Here is a 24,882-nt window from a genome sequence, read left to right on the forward strand (position 1 = left end):
TTGAAAATCTTTCTCTTAGGATGTACAATTTCAAAATAAATTGACTATTATTTTGACCGTTTAGAATGCGTTTTCTAGAAACAAACCTTTATTGAGTTAGTGTGTATATGATATCAGTTTATGCCAATAAAATAAAATACACATAATTTGACTTGAAGACGAGAAAATTTATAGATCCGGATGGCATAGCAGTAGAAACATGGAAAAGTTTGGGATCAGAGAGTTTAGATGCGTTTTGATGCACATAATCTTGAAGAGGAAAAAAATAATGCCAAGTCAATGAAGGGATAGTGTTATTGTACATACTTTCAACGTGAAGGGAGACGTAGGGGATTGTGAAATCAAACTAATGTCATATTGGATGAAAAATTGGTATACAATTGTAGATAGGCGATTACGGGAGGAAACACCAATAGGAGAAGAACAACTTGAATTTATGCCAGGAAAGAGCATAACGGATGCAACTTTTGTACTAAGACAAACTAAGGAAAAACATAAAAAAAAAAAAGAATTGCATATGGCCTGATTTAGAAAATGCCTACAACAGAATACCGCGTCAGAATGTATGGAAAAGAAAGGAATGCCAGAGAAATATGTAAGAATAATGTAAGATATGCATACAGCAGCTACGATGCAAGTAAGGAGTAGTCTCGGATTAACACGCCAAATCCTTGGTAGGGTTGGAATTCACCAGAGCTCAGTCTTAAACTTTTACGTTTTCAACGTTGTCATGGGTGTTATAGCTCAAGACCTGACGAATGAAGCCTGTTGGTGTATGACATTTGCCGACGATATTGTACGACTATGCAATACAAATATGGAACAAGTTGAAAGGAAAGTAGAGAGTTGGAGGAAGTTTTTGAAGAGGCCTAAAAGTTAATAGAAAGGAAACGGAATATCCTGACTTCAAGGATAAGGGAATGGGAAAGTAAGGCTACAAAGAAACCAATTGATTGAAGTGAAAACATTAAATATGTACTTAGAGTCATTTTTTGCCAAGAATGATGAGTTGGACGTGGAAATAATGCACAGAATGCAAGAGGAATGTCGAAATTGGAAGAAAGTATGTGGAGTTCTGTATGTCCGCAAAATCACGGTAGAGAATAAAGGAGTGATTTCCAAAGCAGCGGTTAAGCTAGCAATGATATACTTAGCAGAAACATGACCAATAAAGAAAGCACAAAAAAGAAAAAGAAAAAGAAAAAGAAAAAGATTGAATGTTATTGAACTGAGAACGCGGCGCTGGATGTGTGGGATAACAAAAGATAGAAGATCGAGAAATGAAAACGTAAGAGGAGCAACAAGGTTATAGAGACACCTAAGAAGATTCTAGAAAGAAGACTGCAATGGCATGATCATTTAATGAGATAAACAAACGACTATGTGATCAGAAGAGTGATAGCAATGGAAGTGATTGGGAAGAGATGTAGAAGGAGATCAAAAAGGAAATGAATGAATGTAGTTAAGAATGATTTTAGGAAGAAAGACATAATAGAGACGGGACTCTATAGAGAAAGCCCCTTAGTAACGTCGATCTCACATGTATAAAAATAGACGGAGAGAAAGGAGAAGATGTAAATAACTGTAAACTAACACTCAGTGTTTAAGTTTTACAATAATATTTTCTATTTGGTGAGTTTTCATGTGCTAGGCTTGTTTTGGCTCGTGTTCGAAAATAAAATAAGAAATTTAATTCTAAGAACGGACCACGGTGGCTTAGTGGTAGAGTGCTTACCTCTGGTACGAGGGCTCCCTGACTTGATCCCCTGCCAAGTAACTTTAAAGTGGACAACATCGTGTTCTTAAATTTCTCGGGGTACTTCCGTTTCCTCTCACATTCTCATTCCACCAATTCTTTCATCACCATTCACTGGCCTTAATTATTCGTCTCCTGTTGCCTCACTGGCATAACGTGGGACGTTAAACTAAAGGATTTCATTTCATTTTTAATTCTAAGAATACAGATTTCTTCTTAGTTCTACAATAAAGATGTCCTAATTATATTATTAATGTAAATGTTGTCTCCTAACTTGAGGCGATATGATTAATAGCACTTTCAGTGGTATTGCTCCATCCTTATAAAATGTTCGTTAAAAAAAAAAAAAACAAAGAAAAACATATCGATCCAGTTGAGGTTAAGTGCTGGAAAATATTTTCCACGAAACCTTTTAACTGGGAGAGGAAGTTTTTTCATTAACGTTTCATTTTTTTGACGTATTAATTTACATGCACATTTATAATACCAGACAATCATACAAAGACTCCAAGGAATAGGAAATTTATATTTTTTTTTCTGTTTAACTATAATATATTTTTTGCTTGCGAGGAACACACACTTATCTCAAGGCAAAATCATGAAATTTTTTGTAGTAGAAGTAGTGATGGCAAGGTGTCATTAGTAATACAAAGATCAAGTTTGAACAAGGAAGCAGCGAATTTGAATTGACTCGATATTTGAGGAAATAAAAAGCAAACGTTTTACAAGGTGATCGAGTAATTAATATTGGTTTCAAATTGTAATAAAGTAAGGCCAACTAGTGTATATAGTTCCACTAATCATATTTAAGCAATACATATCTTTGTCTATAAAAAACAAGTTCTTCCGTAACAACCCCTGAGCAACTTGTGGTATCGAGGTCAGTTTTTAACTTGGTTTACGCCATGCATTTCGTAGTTACGGAAAACGCATGGCAATCTCACATGCATGTTCACCTTGAATATATTAAGCCTGTTTTGCTTCTCTTCTCATCGTTTCTTTTTCTCAGAATCATTTTCCAATTATCTTTTAAACTTTGCAGCACTAAAATATCATTACTCTATTTTTCTTTCACGTTTAGCTGTAAGAAAAATGTTAATATTGTTTGAAACTACTGAATAATGTGATGCTGGAACATAACTGAGAATTCTCCTTGACACGATTGGTAAATATAATTTTACAGTGAACTTGCGGATGGGGCTGAGTTCAATCTCAGCTTATGAGAGCTTGATGATCAACTATCTTAATTTTTGTCCTCGTGTGTTTCTCTCTCTCTCTCTCTCTCTGCTTAGATTTCTCGTTTTCTTCATACTGCAATTTTCACCAATTTTATCATTATTATTTATTTCAAAGCGTGCACCCGAAAATTTTTGTTCGGAGAGACCCAAGCTTTGCGGGAGTCCAATACTAAAAACCACTACGTCTATGTAGTACTGAACGAATGGGATTTATTCTGCACTCGATAAGACGATAAGTAATTGTAAAATACTTCCACCTATATTTTCAAGGGAAAAAAACGATATAACTAGATTGTTTTCTTAAGAGTACAGATGAATTTGCGTGGTGGACTCGAATTGAGTTCCTGACGGGAGCTCACGTGGTTCGGATTCCACATTAATCAGTAGGTACCGTCTGATATAGCCTCGCTGCTGAAAGGGGCCTTAAAATCAAAGTCAACTCAAGTACAGATGAAGTTTTTATTGAGAGTATGTTGAGTTACGAAGTTTCTGGGAGGGGGTCCAAACCCAGTGAATTCCCCTCATAGGTGCACCTCTGATTCATTTGTATTTCTCGTAGTCACAAAATCGTGATAAGTTATAACATCTCGTTGTTTAAAGCTAAAATATAATATTCCATGAACACTGTAATACTATTTTTAGCTTAATCCTTGCTTTTGGAACAGTGGTAATATTGACATGTCTCGTCATTTTCTGTTTCAAAAGCAAATCCAAAAGCCAGTAATATAAAATTCTTTGAAATACTAATATGTATTACAAGCAGGAAGGTAAAAGCTGGAGGGTGAGGGTCAGCCAGACTCCAGACTAAGATAGGTATATTATGAGTTTACTATAAACTTTGAAAAATATATACGTTATCTTAAATAATTTTTGTTACTGAAAAAACTGGGAGAGCATAGCCTCCCCGGGCTAGATCTTCCACTGATTACAAGCTTTTAATTTTCGGACTGAAAGTGACAATGATCATGAGAAGCTCAAAATACTGCTTATTACTTTTTAATGTTAGTATTTACTTTTGAACTTTTGTTTTCATTTTAGTGAACGTAGATAATCATTTAGGAGTAAAGTAAACCGGTTGAGGGACCTTGACCCAGATATCATACGAGTCATTTGACCAGCCAACAGAGTAACTTTTGCTGTAATACAGACGATCTGAAACATTTTTCTACGGAATATGTCCAACTGCTTCTAATGTTAAAACTCAAATATCTTGGTTACCCAACTATTTTTTGCCCTTGACACTTCGTATTAAAAAACGTTTGAACACGATTAGTGTTAACCTTCACCGACTTTACTGACGAGGGTGCTGTTTCCTTTTGATCAACAAATTTTTAAAAAAGTAAATAAATAAAGATAAAGCTTGAAGGTTGTACGTAATAATGACGACTGCATTATATAATAAAGACAAAATGTTGAATGACGTAATAAATGATGAATATTCGACTCATTGCTCGCGGGTTAACTTAAGAGTATGTTTTGTATTCCATACGAGTGTACTCGATATACGCTATTATGCATCATTATGTAGGAGACAGAAAGGTTGATTGGAGTGCCTCTCAAAGAGTTCTTGAAAGAGTATAATTGTGCATTTGATGTAGATATTGTAGTTATTTTGAAATCTGCTTTTACATATTTCCAAGAGCAATAGTTTGTTTACTGTTGAAAAGTAAATTTTTTAAGTAGCATATTTAATGAAAAATGAAAAATCCTAGAAACTTTTAAATATAAAATAGTGTAGATACGTAGTGTTCATGATTCACATATATATACACAGGTACGAATCCAAGGGGGGCTATAACTCCCTTTGACGCTCAGGTATACACTGGATAAAATGGGCTTCAATCCTGCATTACACTGGATAAGGATGCAAATTATGGTTTAGCCCCTCCCTTGATCATATCCTGGATCCACCACTATATATATTCCAGAGGTGTTGAAGAATGGACACTAGTTATTAATGAGAACCTGCCGCAGTGCTGCCAACACGTACGTTTGTGTTGCCTGAGTACATGCAACGAAGGAGACTATGCCGTGATTAAAAAAAAAAAAAAAAATACTGGTCTGATCTTACATGCTAGGTTATACGTATAACTCAGCACAACACCCAAACTACATCGTTATACTTTAAACATGATGGACGCCCACACTACCGTGAGTGTGCTAAACTGGCAGGCAAATTTTGCTGTGTTGCTCAAGTATAGAGTATGAAATTCTAGGTCTGAATTCAGTACACAAGTCAGGGAGTTTAGTTGTCTTTTTTTTGTCACACAAATCTAATTTATCCAGATGCCCATCGCCAAACTAAAATATTCACTATTGTTCCACCATAATACCTTCGCGCAAAATTATTCGGCGATATTATTTCCAGCAATATTGTTTCACCATAATATATTTGCGCTTACTGTTGATTTCCTTAGCCCATGGAACATACTCGTAATTTGTATATATTAGTCCATGCGAACATTTACAGATTGACTGAAATGTTTTGAACACGTGAGTTAACATTTAAACCAATAATTAAACAGATATGTTCTAACAGTAATGATAAAAAACTACTTACATTGGCTTATTACTGAATAAAATAAAATGAAATTTCTACTTTTATGTTCCACGAATATGCTCTGTAGTGAGAAAGAGACGGGTGATTAATGAGAATGAATGATTATAAAAGAATGGGTGGAATGGTCATGTGGGAGGAAACGCCAGAATGGTGAGAAAACCCACGGACACGATGTTATCCACCACAAACTCATATGGCCTGGGTTCGAACCAAGGACCCCTCACTCCACCCTGAACACGAGTGAGCGCTCCACCATTGATCCACTGTGTCCATCGATAATGAATACTTGTGTTATGTCAGACTAGTAATGAACATAATATTCTGTTCCAGTGAGTGAACGATATAAGAGAAATCAATCTACCTTACGAAACTTAAGGAAAAGCTGAACTCTTCAAACATTTGCTTTTATGATTTTTTTTTTTACTTGTAGACCTCGGAACACAAAACACAATACCTCCACGATGTAATCTTTTGCAAATCTACAACCATATACCACCATGTACCACCGTAAACACTAATCACTTCAGAGCTGAGGACAGGCCCGTAGCCAGGCCAAAAATGTAGGGGGGTCGGTAGAAATTAAGGGAGCCCCATCCAACCATATTTTAGTTCATCACAATATTATAATTTATTTGCATGCATACGGTGAAAATTTTAGGAGGGCAGTAAAAATTTAGGGGGCCAGCCCGCCGTGACGCCCGTGGATATGGGACTGGCTGAAGGGGAGAAAGAATATAAATAAACATATGTTTGTATACTTAGCACAATATTTCGTGTGAGGTTATTGAAAAAAAAAAGTTGAAGTTTCAAAGTAACCTAAGATACATAAGAAATTTGTCAATATTCCTCTTCTTCAGGCTCGAAAAGTCCTGGACGCCAGGTGGCTACTAAATAAGTTAAATCCAAAATAAAATTATGTAGGGCCATGTATAAAAATATAATATTATGGTTCCTAGATTTGAGAACAAGCGCCTAGGACACAAAAAAATTTTCGAGCACTTATCTTGTTTCTTTTGATGCCCTTTCGGCAACCTAACCATTTGTCTGCCTCTATTCGCTACAACTTTCTTCAGCTTCAAACCACCGCTGTGACCACAAAAGCATTTCCCTTGTAGAAATATAGTAAAAAAGTAAAAGAAAGTGCTTATTTGTTGTCGTAGTATAATAGCATGGAGATTCACGACTAATCTTCAAAATAACAAAAAGTTATAATATGGTGGCCTAGGTATTCTCAATCTGCGCATGAGTTAATTTGAACTGATATAGTACTTAGACTTCTAATGTTTTTGGTGTAATACAATAGTAAAGTAATCCTACTTAAGTGTACAAGTATCTAAAATATTTGTAATGACAGAATATTACAAAAGACCTTTAATTTATTTCAAGCTAGAAAAATAGGTCTTATTAACACTTTACGTTTATATAAAGTAAGTGTATTACTTATTTTGAGACTTTCAATTTCACTATTCCATTAAATTTATTCGTAATTTGCAGTAAGAAACTGTAATATACCCTGGAGCTTCCAATGCGACTCACAGAGCGATACAAACCTGTGAGGTCACGCCAAAACCCCTGTTTGAGTTGCCGTGACGTAAGCAGCTGCTTTTTGCATTGTTTGAAGCATTGTATCTCTCTAATGAAGAAATATTGTTTTCTGATATTTTTGGTATGTGGTACATTGAAGACTAGCTCTACACGATGACGTCTTTAAATTACAACCTTTGGTCAAAAAGGAAATGTCCATTATTCAAGGTTACACTGGATAAATAAATCATTTTTTGAGATTTCCTGTAGTATGGGATCTTGATTTTCCAGACATGTCTCCTCCCAACTTCAATTTTTTTTTTTACGACCTTGCTAACTGTCTTTCCTCCTCACCTAATGGCTAATACGCGCGACTTTGGTGTACGTGGTTCCGGGTCCTATTCCCGGTAGGAGATTATTGAACGCATTTCGATTGTTCGGATTTAATCTTAAACTGTAGGTCCACGTCTCATATAGCATTGATGCTGAAAAAGGAAGCTGAACTTCAGTGAACAATAAAAACAAAATATTTAAACTTGAAGACAAAAAAGCTGCCTCGCTAATGTTCACTCCTTATGTGCGAGCGGTCCCGGGTTTGATTCCAAGTGGGGGCACTCGGTCGAAGAAGTGTGAAAAGCTTTTTCAGACCATCCATCCTGAATGAGGTTTATCTGGGTTTCCCTCATTTACACCAGGCAAATGCTGGGGTGGTGCCTAACATTAGGTTCAGGACGTTTCCTTCCTTGCCCAATCTCTTCTTTTTTCCCTTTCCTTGGATAGTGTGCTCGCCGAGGGACGTCATCTCCCACACGTGACGGGCTAAATGGCCATAGATGTCGAAAGCTCAGAAATCTAAATCCTAAATCCTAAAAAAAGCTTTCTTATGCTACTATATTAATAAAGATTATTAACATCTTACGTTAGAAACACGCCTTTAACAATAGAAAATAAATAAGCATGAAAAGTAAAATCCGTATAAAAAAGAGGAGTATAATTCGAGAGATACAGAAAATAGAACAGACATATATATATATATATATATATATATATATATATATATATATATATATATATATATATATATATATATATATATATATATATATATACACATTTTCCAAGATTTTCATTCGAACAAGTTCCGAGGTAGTATCTTCAATAGACACTAAATGATTTCATTTGCAATCTTACTCATGATAATTTGTGTTTTCCTGTGGCTATATTCTTTCAGTTTTAAACAATAATTAAATACGGAGACACACTACAGTATATCTAACAAATATACAAAACAACAATCAGTAAAGATCAACATTACGAGAAGCGTCTGGCAGATTAATATATGGTGGCCTCGATTTAATTCACCTAAATTTCACCCAGGTTTCTTTTATTATCTATATGAATGAGCTTCCGGGCTTTTACAGCCTTTTGTTGTTCCACAACGCATTCCTTTACATTATATGTGTTAAATCTAATAGCGTGTATGCACGTAACAACACACTCCGCGCTTTAGTAGCAATAATTTACATTATAAAGAGAGTTATAGTAATAAATATCTTTATGATCTATTCAATTTTCAGCTCATACTTGAAACTTTGCATGTACTTAATGACAAATGTACTCAGAACAAATGCACCGGAAGAAGAATTTATTGGCATCACTATTCATCAGGTTTCGTAAGAAGGATATCTTAGGTCCAGTACTTGATACCAGCATTGTAATTCCTAAACTCTTTCTTTCTCTTCCTTATTCCATTTCTGGGCAATGTGCAATAAAAAGCAAGCGTATTAACTTCTAGGCTAGTTGATTAGTTATCTAGGGTTTTACTTCTACCAGACACAATGGCGTGGCAAACGGGCTCCTAGGGCCCACAATGCTGAACACACATGTCAAAAGGGGTCTCATTTAAGTTTTGAAGGATAACTTTATGATGTTACGATATTAAAATCAACTTTTGAGGTTTCGTATTATTTCACACCATTTCCTCGATACTGTTCTACAGTCTCTTAATACTTTCAGATTGCTGCCTAAAAAATAATTTAATTTACCGCAAACACTGTGTGTAGAGACTGGAATACTAAACTGAAATGTTTTGACAATATTCAATAACTTTCATTAGAGAGTGAATTAAATTTTATCTTCTTGCTTGGTAGCAAACAATGGCTGCTCTTGAGAAGTCACATCGGTCAAAAAAAAAAAAAATAAAAATAAAATAAAATAAAAATAAAAAATAAAAAATAAAGAAATAAATAAAAAAGGTACAAGCAAAGAGAAGTAAACTTGCCTAATGTACTAATTATTACGTATATCTTTATGAAGCTTTTTCCCATAGGACTTTTTTCACCGATGTGACTTTCCTTCAGAGCCGCCACTGGTAACAATGACAACAACATTAATTTGGGCACACTACTACTACTACTACTACTACCACTAATAATAATAATAATAATAATAATAATAATAATAATAATAATAATAATAATAATAATAATAATAATAATAATAATAATAATAATGTGCATTTTTTAATAATAAGAGCAAGTAGTGACTGATTAGGTAGAAGATCCAAACTAAAAGAAATATTTTCTATTGCGTATACCTTTTGCGTGTCTTAATGAAGGTGGAAGAGGAGAGTTTTTGACATTTTCGCGCGGGCACCACGTATCTCCTCCTGTGTTGACCAGACGATAGCGGTATTCTACTGTTAAAACTAGAACATGTTATTGTTACTATTTATTCAACATTGAGTGTTTCTATGATATATATGCGAGCATATGTATCTGTATAGTAGAGGATGATTGGATTCTTAGTAATATGCAGCTTTTATTTTAAAATTTCCTAGAGAAGGAAGATTGTGCAAAGCTATAAAATTATCCTTTTATTGACTTTTTTCTATTAACCCTTTATTGCACAAATTAATTTTGGTCGTGTTGAAATTATTTTTCTTCTTTCTTTCTTCGTGAATTACGTAGATAAATGTAAATAATATAATATGATTTTTTAAATGTTTTTACTTCTGGAGTATCAAGTTACAGGATAGATGTCGTGGTTGTATTACACTAGAGAAAAGAGAGTTTAGTATCAATATAAGCAGAAACCATTTGGTATGGAAGAGTGTGAAACAATTATTATTATTATTATTATTATTATTATTATTATTATTATTATTATTATTATTATTATTATTATTATTATTATTATTATTATTTGATGTTAAGAGAACAAAAAAGAGGGGGTTTTGTAAAATATTTACAACTAACAAATGTGCACGTTTCGTGCTTTCTGTAGATATGTTTTTTGACGCTCTCTGACACTCTCTGTTCGACCTATGCCACTAGACGCAAACTGCGTGGTGGAAAGCTTAACTCCATTGGTGCCACATGGCGTCTGCGTGCGCTATTCGCTAATGTACACATTTTAAGATTATTATTATTATTATTATTATTATTATTATTATTATTATTATTATTATTATTATTATTATTATTATTGATTTACTATGATGCCAATTGGCATCAAAATGCATTTTAGGGTTAACTCATACCGTTGTTCTTTACCACGTCAACTGCAAACTTGGACAGAAAAAAATCTACTATCATTTTTTCTATATTTATTGACCGTTGAAATGATAAACATAACATATTAACCATAGATTGAAAGCATAAAAATAATAAAAAAATGATGTATTGGTATTAAGGGAAAATTGAAAGAAGTTTCATAAAAATTGTTTTAAAAAACGGGAAAGATTTTATTATTATTATTGGAAAAATAAGAGTATACGTAAGGACAAGAAAAGGAAAGTGTAGAAGGATATTCCCTGAATTCTACCAACAAATACATTTGTGGCAACCAAATAAGTATGTGTGTCTTGAATTTTAAAGTAGCAATTAAAGAAATATTTCAAGATAACAATGTAATAAAAATAATTATTTTCAGAGCTTGAGAACAGTTGAAAGTTTCTTTTTGTTCTCATTTCTGACGATAAGATGTAACAAATGTAGAGTTAATTCTTCTGTATCGGAATATGAAGAATTGAGTGTATTTATAAAAATTAGAAACACAACAAAGTTTGTGGGTTTGTATTTTTTTTTTTTTTTTACCGCTTTGCACAAAAGTTTGCCTTATGCCTAATTCTTGCTCGACATTTAATCACTTCTACAGCAAAATATGCTCAAGATGGATAGTGATTACAACAAAAATATGCTTTGTTTGGTCAAAATTCTGTGCTATGTACGTATATTTATAGACAACAGGAGGGAAATATGGTATATGGTTTACGGACAGTCACATACTTCAAATTGTTGACAACATACTCACCACATGCTCTCACACAACCAATATTTATTTATTATTTTTCTTTATTTGAAGTTTAACGTTCCTTTCCAAGGAAAAAATGAAATGAAATCTTTCACGTTCCACGGTTTCATGAACTTCCATCTTCCATGAAATGAGGATTTAGGATTTAGGATTTAGATTTCTGGGCTTTCGGCATCTAAGGCCATTTAGCCCTTCACGATTTGAGGGATGACGTCCCTCAGCGAGCACACAATCCGAGGAAAGGGGAGGAAGAAAGGATTGGGAAAGGAAGGAAGCGGCCTGGGACCTATAAGTTAGGTACCACCCCGGCATTTGCCTGGTGTGAATGAGGAAAACCCAGGAAAACCTCATTCAGGGTGGCTGGCCTGAAAAAGCTGTTACACTTTTTCGACCGAGTGACCCCACCGGGAATCGAACCCGGGACCGCTCGCACCGAAGGCGAGAGCGTTAGTTCCATGAAATGAGTTTTACGTTCCACGGTTATGCCGGTTAGGGCAAAGGAGACAGTGATGAGTAATGAATGAAATGCTGGAATGAGGAAAGTGGGAGGAACCGGGAGAACCCCGAGGAAACCCACGCACACGGTGTTTGTTCATCACAAAGTTCACTTGGCTTGAGCGAGGATCGAACCCGGGATCCCAAGCACCAGAGATGAACACTCTACCACTGACTTTTCAGGGAAACGTATGGAACGAAGAACTAGATTTTCACATTCAATCCAAAGCAAGCAAGGTCCAACTAGGAGTCTAACCATAGTCTCCTATACCGAAGGTTAAGTAGATGATAATTTAATCGAGATATAGATTAGCCATTAATCGTATTTCGTGCTGTTGAAAGTTATACACTTCATAACTAGCTAGTTGTTTACTGGATTTTACACAGTATCCACAAGTACCCTTTTCTGCAGGCAAATAACATTGTAAATATCTTTTATGTTGCTAAATTGTACTTAGTTATATAATAGATATTTAAGTTAGAAAATTGCGAACAAAACGAGGGACAAACGCAACCTAGCAAATAGTGCAGTACAGGCAGATTAAATGACTTCAGCTCATTTTGCACCCACCTAGGACGACTTATGCGTGTGTCTCGTTATTCTACTAAACTTCGCACAAACAAAAAGGTTACAGTAATTACTACGAAGCTCTCTCACTCTCTCCCCCTTTTTTAAACCGACATCTCGACGTTCCACTGAGAATCCCAGCTTTAATTGAGTTAGCGCTTGTCCCCGTTGTTGATCCGAAGGCTTCATTTCATTCTAAAGTGGCAGTGTCTATACTTTAAATCTTTCCAGTTCCACATTATTCATTCAATTTCATGTCCAATTTTCGTTTGTTCTAGCTGCTAACTAAAGGTAAAAGCAATAAAAGGTACGGACCACCCTACTACACTATCTCTCACACAATCTCAATCATGTTATGCTGCAGTTATTACTGAAACATATATTTGCGAAGTATGAGCAATATTATGTGGCGTCTTCGAAAAAAACATCACCATCCAACAACTTACGCCCAAAGGAAAACTACCTCTTTCGGATTTCTAATGAGAAATGATTTATCCCATATATTAGGGTTATTAATGAAATATTTATTTATGAAATATCAATAAAATCGGATGAGTCATTGTGGAGAAAGTCGTCCGAAAAGATCCCACCCCGAAGAGTAAACCACCTTTGTGGTTTTTCTTAGGGCAAATGCTTTAAGCTGTATTGTCAGGTTATTAATGAAATATTTATTTATTAAATATAAACAAAATCGCTTGAGTCATTTTTGAGAAAATCGAAAAGAACTTACCCCTAAAAGAAAACCACCTCTTCTGGATTTTTCATAAGAAATGTCTTATCCCGTGTTTGTAGGGTTATTAATGAAACATTTATTTATGAAATATGAAGAAAATCGTCTGAGTCATTATTGAGAAAATCACCGAAGAAAGCACACCTCCAGGCTTAAACTACCCCTTGTGGATCTTTCAGGACAGAAGAGGTAATCCATATTGTCAGGTTATTAATGAAGTAATTATTTATGAAATACTAGCAGAAGTGTAGTTCGCTTGGGAAGAATAATGGTTATAGAAAACCTTTGAAAGTAAAGAAATGCGCGAAATATATAACGACGAGCAATGCCTTCGTCGTTAGCTCCTATGGATACTCGGACCAGCTCACATGCCTTTTCTTCGCAAGCAAAAATAAGGTTAATGCAAAATAATTCGAAGTTATGAAAATTATGCAACCTGTGCAACGTGGAAAGTTTGGTTGCCTACCTCATAAGCACTTTGGATCACTGTACATAATTTTTGCATAAATTTTGACCCTCCAATTTTCCCTAGAGAATAAAATAAAAAAGAGGCTATTCACGTCATTAGATCTGGGGAAGACCTATCTGTGTACAAAATTTGGTTGCTTTAGGTGACTCCTTTTATGCAAAAATCTGATGACAGACACATACACACACAATCCTTATATACAGTAGTATAGGCATAGATGAACAAAATCGGCTGTGTCGTTTTTGAGAAAATCATCCGAAAAATCTCACCCCAAGGGCGAACTACCCCTTGTGGATCTCTTCAAGACAAAAGAGTTATATCACAGGATAGAGTTGTTAAATAAATGTAAACAAAACCGTTATAGCCATTTTTCTTTTACTTATCAGTAAATTACCCTTATTTTGGGAGAGAGGAAGAATATTCCACCCTTCCCCACTTCTCTCTCTAGAGAATCTTATACAGATCTCAAGTTTAGAATTTGGTATGGATAAGTTGAACAGGTTTGGTTTCTAGACGAATGTGCATACGAACTTTCTCTTTTCTATAGGAAAAAGTATGGGAAAAGAAAACTATGGAATTAGGAAGATGCGTCAGAGATAACGAGCCATTAAAGATTTTCTTTCTTGTTTTACTAGAGTGTTTGATTATTTTGTTAAATAGACAGATGTAACTTTTACGTTATAATCAAGAAGATTTAATTTTTAAAATTCAGCACAGTTAGAATATCTATCTTTTGTAAAAAAAAAAAAATAAAAAAATATAATAATAATAATAATAATAATAATAATAATAATAATAATAATAATAATAATAATAATAATAATAGTCTAAGACTTTAGGAGTACTTGCGACTTAAAATTTGAGACTTAAAATTGTTTTGCTGACAAAACGTATGTGTATCTATTGGGAAACAATTGCATTATTCAAAAATGTTTGTACCATCGGAATCAGAAAAAAAGTAAATGATAATAAAATAAGAACTTCCTAACTAACAAATTTCCAGATATATGAATATGACTGGAAACAATTAAGAATGCAAGAGGGAAGGAGTTATAGAAACATATTGGTCAAGTCTTCTGTATTATTCCAGAATTCGTCTGGTAGGACTGAGAAAAATCGATTGGAAAACTTCAGTCAGGACAGCCTATTGTGGGATTCAAACCGAAACCTATCTGATTGTAAAGCAAGGGTTATAACAGTTGAAATATTCACAAAATATATTCAAATTATTTACATTTCCATATACTGTTAACAATGATAAAAACTGCTAGTCCGATAGTATTGATATTTTAAACATTTTAATTGCTTCCTTAAAATAATTACAACTTGCGCATTACCCCTCTAATTCTACAGGGCCACGGTAGCTCAGTGGTCGAGCGTTCACCTACGACGAGTGAAATGGGGGAATGACGAAAGTGGGAGGAAACGGGAGAAAACCCACGAGCACGGTGTTTGTCCACCACAAAGTGCACACGGCGCGAGCTGGTATCAAACCAGGGACCCCAAGCACTGGAGGTGAACACTCTACCACTGAGCCAACGCGTCCCCGTTACTCTCTATAAATTTTACATTCCACCTCTGAGACGTTTTTCACATTATTTGAGATAGATCGCATGTTATGGATGTTTGGCTATGCTGGGTGTGTTTACCACAACATATATTTAGATAGTTAGTTTAGAGTTTAACGTATCTTTTAACACCGAGGCTATACCGAGACTTGAATACGGATCTCCCGTGTCAAAATAACGTAAGCTGACCAGAGTCCTAGCTTGTGGTTTGTGATCATGGTAGGACAAAAATTATTCTTTGTTCCTTATTGGACAAGATTCCGCTTTGAGTGAATTTACAAGAATATAAGATAAATAGTTTTTTTTTTTAACGTTTAGACAAGGTTTCGCCTAATATTTGTTCCATTTAGAACGATTTATGTTATCTTCATATATTTTTTGGAGGTAAGAAGATGTAATCAACACAAAGTTTATATAGTATAAATAAGTAAATTTTTAATGTCCTGCGGCTGTCGAAATTAATTCATTGACTTCTTGATGCTACAATACGAAGTGTAATGACCTGCTTCGTCAATGTTTTTACACGAATCAGCTCTCACACAAAATACCGCTACGCCGTGACACAGTGACTGAAAATGCTGCCGAAGTGTGACTACACTATCACATTTCATTGCTTTTATTCTACAGTGTAACAGGAAAAAAAGTATCCTGTACTAATGATTTGTCTCCTTTGCTGTATTACATGGAATTTTGGAGCTGGAATCTAGACTGTTACAAACAACTAAATGAAACAAAAATAAAATAAAACTTCTATATGTTAAACTTGAACTACAATTGAACATTTGTTTCTTAGGGCACGAGAATGTTTTTTGTCGTAAAGCGAAAAGAAAAGACCTAATAGAGAGGTACGGTAGCTGAATGGTAAAGCACTTACCTCTGGCGTGTGGTATCCCTGGTTCGATTCTCGGCCAAGTAAGCTGCGGTCCGTGAGTTTTCTCGGGATATTACCTCCCACATTCTTATTCCATCGATTTTTCCATCATCATTCACGTGTCTTAATCACCCGTCTCCCTTAGCCTAAAGGGCATAACCGTGGGAAACTAAAGGTTTCATTCCAAAAGACCTACTATATCATACTGAATTTTTGAATTAATTCCACCCATTTGTTCTCATTATAATTGGAAAACTATTGGTACAATTCTGTAAAGTAAGAAACGAATCCCTCCAGAGAAATACTAATAAAAAAAACAATCCTGGGAATCGAACTTCGAAAGACGTCTGTGTTCACTATTAGTGATTTCTTTATCTATGGTTTATCTTTCTTTCAATTTAATGTCCCACGATTACACCCTCTAAGCTAAGAGAGATGGATGATTAAGACAAACGGATGAAGATGGAAAAATCGGTGAAATGAGAATGTGGGGGGAAGCGGGAGTGCTTTTAGAAAACTCACGGACATGATGTGTCCACCACAAATCTATGGTATAGATACCTTGTTTTTAAGGGGGACTTAGAATGCCACGTCATTTGAAAATTTCTACCCTTCTTTCATGCTTTCCGAGCTAAGGAGCCAGTTCTTCTCCCTAGTTTGTGTTTTTGTTGCACGAGGCTTCAGGTTCGATCCCAGGTGAAAGAGCATCAAATACATTATAGTCGTTGTGATCATCTTTAAACTGTAGGTCTCGTCGTATATAGCCTTTCTGCTGATAAAAGACGTGAATACAAACCAACCAACCAGCCAACTGACTTAAATAGTGCAAAGCGAAGGGAAATCCTTTATTACAATAATGATCACTGATAATGCTGTCCGGAAAATCGTCCAATTTTTCACCACGTTGGACAAACAATTCCTAGAAATTGTTAAGACATTATGAAGATTTCAGGTACGTTTTCTTTTAAATATATGCTTTTGAAGATACGCGACGGAGAAAGATAAAATAATTGATTATTTTATACCAGAGAAGGCTCGTGAGAGAAAGTCACACCGGCAAAAATTAGTTTTTTTTTTTTTTTTCGCTTGAAACTAAAAAGGGAAAATTTTCTTAAAGTATTATTTGTATACAACAATTAATACATTATATAATTGTATTCTTTTAGTTTCAAAGGATAAAACTATTTTTTTTGTCTGTTTTAGAAGTATGACCTTCCTTACGAGCCACTTCCGCTTTATACTGAAAATGTTTATATGAAGCTATATTCATTTTGAGTATATAAAGCTAATATGCAACGATCCATAATTTTTCAGATTTAAACAAAGGATGATCATCGAAGGAAACATCTGTAGCAAAAATTACCAGATTTTGAAACCTCCTTTAAAAATCTAGGGTCAAATGCTTGACAGTAATTTAATTAAGACTAGAAGATCATTGTCTTAATTATTATCCTAGCCACAAGAAATGCAAACATGTCATCTGGCCTTATCAAATATGTAATCAGATGACATAATATTTGTTTGTTAAGAGAATGTAAACATACTATTTAGAAGTAATTTAAAGAACTCTAGGTCAAGCCTTCTAATATTTAATTCTAGCGAGGTTTATAAATTGGATACATTTGATCACAATGACAACTAAAGAGTGATGGAATTTTGTAATAGCATGCATTTGCATATAAATCCTACTGAAATATGATCCCTTTTTAAAATTTTTTAATCTATGTGATTTGTACCTACTAAACGTTTATTTATTGACATGGAATGCAGTATGACCTTTGAACTCAGAAAATAAAATCAACAATGAAAATTACTCGGCGCGGAAGGGAAAAACCTTGGAGAGATCGCGTGTGTCAATTCATCTCTCGCTACAGATGCTCCACGCAGACTCTGACCCGTGAGATGCATCTAGCACGTGGTAGTTGCTTTGGTCAAATCCAGTCAATCAAGGAGAAGAAAATGAGATTGAAAAGAAAAATCTAAAGAATGTCATTGCTTTCTTAAAACTGACAAAAGAATGATTTTCTTCCCAAGAAAATCTAAAGAATATATCTGTATTGTCATACTTTTAGAATGCGTGCAAACGTGTTTTGTATTGATGATATTGACTTACCTGCCCAATTTCCGTATTTCTTTGAAAGATCTACTGAAAAAAAGTGAGAGAGTATATGAGCACGAATTCCCTGAAGAATGGTCCATAAAGTAGGTAACAAAAGTTTCCCTACAAAAATTAACCCCATAACAATAAAGAAATTCTGAATCACACGTATTTCGTCCAACATTTTTTTTTTCCTTGTGTAAGCTACGTCCTCTTATGCCGCAAGTCCTTCAATGAAATTAAGCATACACATGCACACGCACACAGCCAGAGAAAGATAGAGAGCTCCCGTCGCGAGCAATATCGAGTGGCAACTACTCGCGGTTCGTTCGCAGCCATGAACAAGCGCTTTCCCTCCCTCTTTGACCTAGACAGATAGCTCATTGGTTACACAATATGAACATCACCTTTCCAGGTGAAGGTGTCAGGCATTGTTTTGGAAAGAATTGAGAATGGAACATTAAATTATTGACACTTATTATCGAGATGCGTACCTCGTAAGGGAACTGCACAGTCTACACAAAATAAATCGAGCAGAGCAAGCTGTCACTCCTTCACTTATATCATCAAGCTGACTTACATAGCTGGCTTGCTATAGAATGGCTGTTAAGGACGGAATGAAATGACAGTAGTGTTTTCACATACTAATCAGGAAGTCATTTATTTGTTGCACAAAGATGTCATGTTGATTGTGAACATAAATGTGTCGTTACTTGTTCCCACCATGTCAGAACCGTAATAACTGAGAATTTGCAAGTGACTGCCTCAGGAGCAGATGTAGCCCGGGGCCGGGGAGCCTTTGATCTAGTAGCGTACGCAGGAATTTATTTCGGGGGGGGGGGTTCAAACTCAATATGAGGGTATTTTATATTCGAATTCCTAAAATTGCCCCTAAAATTAGGCTAAATATACACAGAAGTCTAAATTTTGAAGAGGATTCGGACTCCCAGGACCCACCCCTGCGCACGTCCCTGCTAGGCTCCCCAGTTTTTTGGGTGACAAAAATAATTGAAGCTGTTATTTATATGTCTTCGAAAGTTTATAGTAAACTCATGATATACCTATCATAGTCCGGGTTCTGGCTGCTCCCAGTTTTTATCTCCTAGATCCGCCACTAGACTGCCTTCTCTAAAATGTTCAAAATTTTGCTAAATGTTTATCAAACAAATTAACCAACTTCATTACCTAAGGTGGATTCGCAAAAATAGAAGTTTAAGTTGTATTGATCCTCTTTCATGTGCCAAATTAATTCTTTTAACATTTTTATTACGCAAATTCCAAAGACCATGCTTTGCGTCAGCATGCTACCTTGGTCTACCTAAATGTCTCTTTCCCACAGACTCAGTGGTCGAAATTGCTTCCAGTGTGCTAAAACTGTAAAAATAAATAAAATTAAATTCGAAAATTTTAAAAAAGAACACTAGCAAAATGAAATTAGATATTCGTGTAAATAGTAGTGCTGTCGAAATCGGTTTTTGACAAAACCGAAAACTGGTTTTTGACAAAACCGAAAACTGGTTTTTGAAAAAAGTGAAATTTTATAAAACCGAAATGTCGGTTTTGAAAACCGCACTTGTGGTTTTCGGTTTTAAAAAACCGGTTTTCTCAAACACCGAAAACCGCAAATGTCACGAAAATTCGACAGCACTAGTAAATACTGCTCAATAAAACCTGCTTCATCCAATTCGCTTAGTACAGTATCAACTATGGAGAAATGCACACTTTGTATTAGGGTTTGTTTTATTATTATTATTTCTTTTTTTTTTCCAGATGGCTTGGTTTTTAGCACAGAAATTTACAACCAGTATGCCATGTCGGACCATATCAGCTCAATTCGATCATCTGCACAGTCTTTCCAACTAGAACTTTGGTTTCGGAAATACTCAACCTTGGTTTTTCTTTCCGAATCTGTCAACATTCTCACCTATACAAGAGACAGAATTTTGTTTTTCTTCGTTATTTTAATAACTCTGATACATCTTGTATTACACGTCATGATAAAAAGTTTGGCATGCAATAAGCATTTTTCATCAGTAGTTTTATTATTTTTATTTTCTTGTTAACTTTATCTTATTTGTTATTACCGCATCTAAGTATTTATCAATGCTGATTTCAGATTTCCTCTGGGAGGTTCAATATATGTGAGGGAACTAAAAGTAGTATTACTGCGAAAATGTTGGTAATGCACATTGCTACCATATTAAGCACAATCCGAGACATACCCTGATATTTGTATGGAGTAAATGTTTATGATGTTACCTAATCGTTTTACTGATGGAGCCACATTCCACTTTTGTAAAGAAAGTCTCTCTGTGAGAATTTCGTAAAATACTCCGATTTTTGCAAAACACAATTTGTGCTTTGCTTGACATTAGAAACTTAGTTGTATAATTCGAAATTGGAATTAGTAAGAGGGAAAAGGGAAAAACTCTCGCTTCAACAATACACAGTATCACTAATATATATACGGGGTGTTTAAAACAACACCGACAACGTTTGGGAAGTGATTCCTGATACCAACATAGGATGAAAATAGACCAATCTGGGTACACAAATACTTTCTTTCGAAATTATAGGCTGCCGAAAACATGAAAAAAAATAAATTTAAGAGTCCATAGATCCAGCACTATGGGATGTAGCGTAATCGGGTAAGATTTCACTTAGGAACTAAAATGTGCGCTATTCAAAAATACATGTTTCAGAATCCTATGATAGTCACGCAGCACTTCTTATAGAGAGAGTTGGCTACGGGCATATAATTTGAAGTAGGGATGGCCAGGCGGATCCGGATCCTATAAGATCAGGATCTCGGATCCGGATCCGAAATTTCGGATCATGGATCCGGATCCGAAGTTTTGGATTTTGAATCCGGATCCGGAATTTCGGATCTTGAAACCGGATCCGAAGTTTCGAATATTGGATCCGGATCCGGATATTCGGTTCCTGGATCCACACCCGAAATTTTGAAGTTCAGATTCGGACTCCTGTTTTGAATATTTTAGGCCCTAGATTGAGACCCAGAACTAAAATATCCATATGTATAAAATTTACTAGATGAATTTTATCTAACTCAGTGGGAAGACAATTCAATTTAAATGACAAAAGATTACATGAAAATCTCATTTTCACATTTTTCGGGGTTAGACCACTGTTGCGCACACCCCATCATTTAGTCTTTAGTATATCTTTAAAATGAAATGAAATCTTTGAGTTTTACGTCCCACGCTTATGCCGGTTAGGCTAAAGGAGACGGTGATGATGAGTGATGAATGAAATGGTGGAATGAAGAAAGTGGGAGGAAACGGGAGAACCTCGAGAAAACCCACGCACACGGTGTTTGTCCACCACAAAGTTCACTTGGCGGGGGCTGGGATCGAACCCGGGACCCCAAGCACCAGAGGTGAACGCTCTACCACTGAGCCACCGCGGCCCCTTAGTATATCTTTAAACGTACTACAAGTATGCCAGTTTCATCTCAAGTCATAGTTGTATAGATCTGCCTTTTGTTATATATTAATCGAGTTAGGATTAAAATTCGATTGTTTGTGAGATCTATGATAATATTTTCAGAATGAGTTATAACGTTGAAAAACTGCATAGTAATGCTGCATATTTTCTTTGTGCCACATTGGAATTTAATGTAGTCTATCTTATACAGTCGGCTCTTATGATTAATTCAATGATCTGAACTCCTGCAGCATTACGCTAAAATCATGGATATCTTTGAATTTTCGTCATCATTTCTATTTTTTTTTATTACGAGCAAAATAAATATCATAAGTGGAATTTTACATAATACATATCGACGCAGATCAGTCAGTCGATTAGTTAAAGTTTATAGCAAAGCTATTACATTTCTAAGACACTGGCGGCCTTAGGACAAAATCCATGGCCTTTTCATAAAATCTTAAATATCTCTATATAAAAAGGGCAAAGTCCTGAGTGACTGAGTGAGTGAGTGACAGATCACCGTACAGGCCAAATCGCTTAAGCTACAAACTTAAAATTTGGACAGTTTATAGGGTTTGTGACGTAGGATACCACTAAGGAAGGACTTTGGGAAATTCGACGAGGAAGGGGGGAAATGGGGTGGAAAATATTGATGATTCTTGACGTTAGATACTTCAAATTTGGTATTTGGGTTTCTCATTGAAAATAATTTGATACTTGTTTAAGTGCTTTTTGACATTTAAATTAGAAGGGGCAGGGGAGATGTAGAAAGTAAAAGAAGGGGTGGTAATTGCAATTATTGCAATTAGTATAATAATATGCGTATATCTCGGAAACTTAAAGGGTTAGAAACATGGAATTTGGTATTTGGACTTCTCACTTAAAATAATTAGATACGTATTTCAACGTTTTTTTGATATGTGGCCCAGAAAGGAAGAAAAAGGGCAAGAAGAAAATTAAGTGGGGATTACAATTATTGTATTAATATGTTCAATCCTTTAAGGTTAGAGACTTGAAATTTGGTATTTGCATTTCTCATTGAAAATAATTTGACATGTGTTTCAGTGTTTTTTGACGTTTTAGTAAAAAGAAAAAGAAAAGAAATGGAAAGGAAAGAGGGTGGGGATTGTAATTATTATAATAACATGTCGATATCTGGGAACCTCTGAAGGTTAGGAGCATAGAATTTGGTATTTGGACTTTACATTTGAAATAATTAGGTATGTACTTAAGCGTTTTTTGATGTATGTCTTAGAGGAGAAGAAAAGGGGCGGGGAGAAAAAACTTTTATATCTCGGAATCCTGGAATGTTAGAGAAATGAAACTTGCTATTTGAACAAAAATTCGTTGTGAAATGAAATCCTTGAGTTTTACGTCCCACGTTTATGCCGGTTAGGCTAAAGGAGACGGTGATTATGAGAAATAAATGAAATGAAGAAAGTGGGAGGAAACAGGAAAACCCCGAGAAAACCCACGAACACGGTGTTTGTCCACCATAAAGTCGAAACGGCGCGAGCTGGGATCGAACCAGGGACCCCAAGCACCAGAGGTGAACGCTCTACAACAGAGCCACCACGCTTCCTTAAAAATTCGTTATGTTTGCAGGCGTATGATGTGCGAGGCCGTAGACCGAGCAAATGTGTGGGCTGGGGGGAAAGCCTCCATGTACTCGCATTGAAATTCGGTATGTCTCGGGATACCGGAATGTTATTACTAGACTTCGGATTTTTGCATATTTGCATGTTTTTTTCCTGATGTGATATTGATATGCTCTTTAAACAGAAATTCGTTTCAGCTGTTTTCGGGTAAAATAGTAGAGTTTTATAGTGCATATATTTGCATATTTCGGAGGTTAGTGCATATTTATGTCGTTATTGCATATAAATGCATATTTAAAGAAACGACCAAATTGACAAGTTTTAACGTGCAATAACTTTCGTCATAAATGGAATTCCAAGTTTCTAAAATAAATAGACTCAAGACCTTGAAATGGTTCTTTGTTATCGGCTTATTTATATCGTTAAGATAAAATAACCCTGTCAAATCACCTAGAACAAAATTTCCACGTCACCCATCTCGGAAGTTAAAGTTGCTACTGTTGTGTGTGTGTGTGTGTAGATTTGAAATTGTGTGGTCCTGTGGTAGTATAAAGATACCGAAAGAAATATCTTCTAGAAGTTATCTCCTGAAACAGGGTCCATTTAATTGTAGTGTGACATCTTCAAATTGAATTTTAACTAGCTCAGAATTTTGTCCAATTTTTGTCCAACCTAGAACAAATTTTGTAACATTCAAATTAACAAAGGGGGAATATTTCAAAATTTGAGTCACTTTGATGACCTGTAGAGCCACATCTTCAAATCTTAAATTTAACTACCTCAGAATTTTGTTCAATTTTTGTCCATTCTTGTCCACCGATGAAAAACTTTACGTAAAATTCAAGTAAGCGAGGGAGGGCTATTTAAAAATTTGGCCACTTTGATGACCTGTAATGCGAGATCTTCAAATTCGAAAATGTAGTTAGCTCAAACTTTTGTCCAATTTTCGTTCATTTTTGTCCACTCAAGAAATTCTTTTTATAAAATGCAAGCAAAAGAGGGAAGGCCATTTCAAAATTTGGCCACTTCGATCACCTGCAGTGACAGATCTTCAAATTTGAAATTTAACTAGCTCACAATTTTATCCAATTTTTGTCCATTTTTGTTCACAGAAGAAGAAAAATTTGTACCATTCAAATAAACGAGGGAGTTCCACTTCAAAATTTGCCCACTTCAATCACCTGTAATGCGCATGTTCAAAACCTGAATTTTAAATAGCTCATAATCTTGTCCGATTTTTGTACATTTTTGTACCACCAAGGAAAATTATGTACCATTGAAATAAACGGGGGAGCCCATTTGAAATTTTGGCCACATCGATCAGTGTAACATGCTCAAATTCGCATTTTAACAAGCTTAGAGTTTTGTCCAATCTTTGTATCATATACAAAACATTTTGTACCATCCAAATAAACGAGGAAGGTCATTTCAAAATTTGACTAATTAGATCACCTGTAATGTGACATTTTCTAATTCGAATTTTACTTTGAAGATTTTGTCAATTTTTGTACATTTTTGTACCACCAAGAAAAAAAAAAAATTCAAAACTCAAATTATCAAAGGAGGGTCATTTCAAAATTTTGGCCACTTCGTTCACCAGTAGTGTAAAATTTTTAAATTCGAATTCTAACTAGCTTAGAATT

The 24,882-nt window shown here is 35.1% G+C and overlaps 1 protein-coding gene across 1 annotated transcript in view; it reads right to left on the reverse strand.

The window, feature by feature from the left end:
• LOC145688463 (inactive hydroxysteroid dehydrogenase-like protein 1) overlaps positions 1–18,515 on the reverse strand; it is a 233,596-nt gene extending 215,081 nt beyond the window's left edge. The window contains exon 1 of the mRNA XM_081762725.1: positions 18,207–18,515. Within this exon, the coding sequence (XP_081618851.1) occupies positions 18,207–18,375 (169 nt within the window). The 5' untranslated portion in view covers positions 18,376–18,515. The remainder of the gene's footprint in view (positions 1–18,206) is intronic.
• Between the last annotated feature and the right edge of the window lie 6,367 nt (positions 18,516–24,882).

This window comes from Thermobia domestica, chromosome 6, assembly GCF_964235325.1.
Source record: "Thermobia domestica chromosome 6, izTheDome1.hap1.1, whole genome shotgun sequence".
Taxonomy (NCBI): Eukaryota; Metazoa; Arthropoda; class Insecta; order Zygentoma; family Lepismatidae; genus Thermobia; species Thermobia domestica.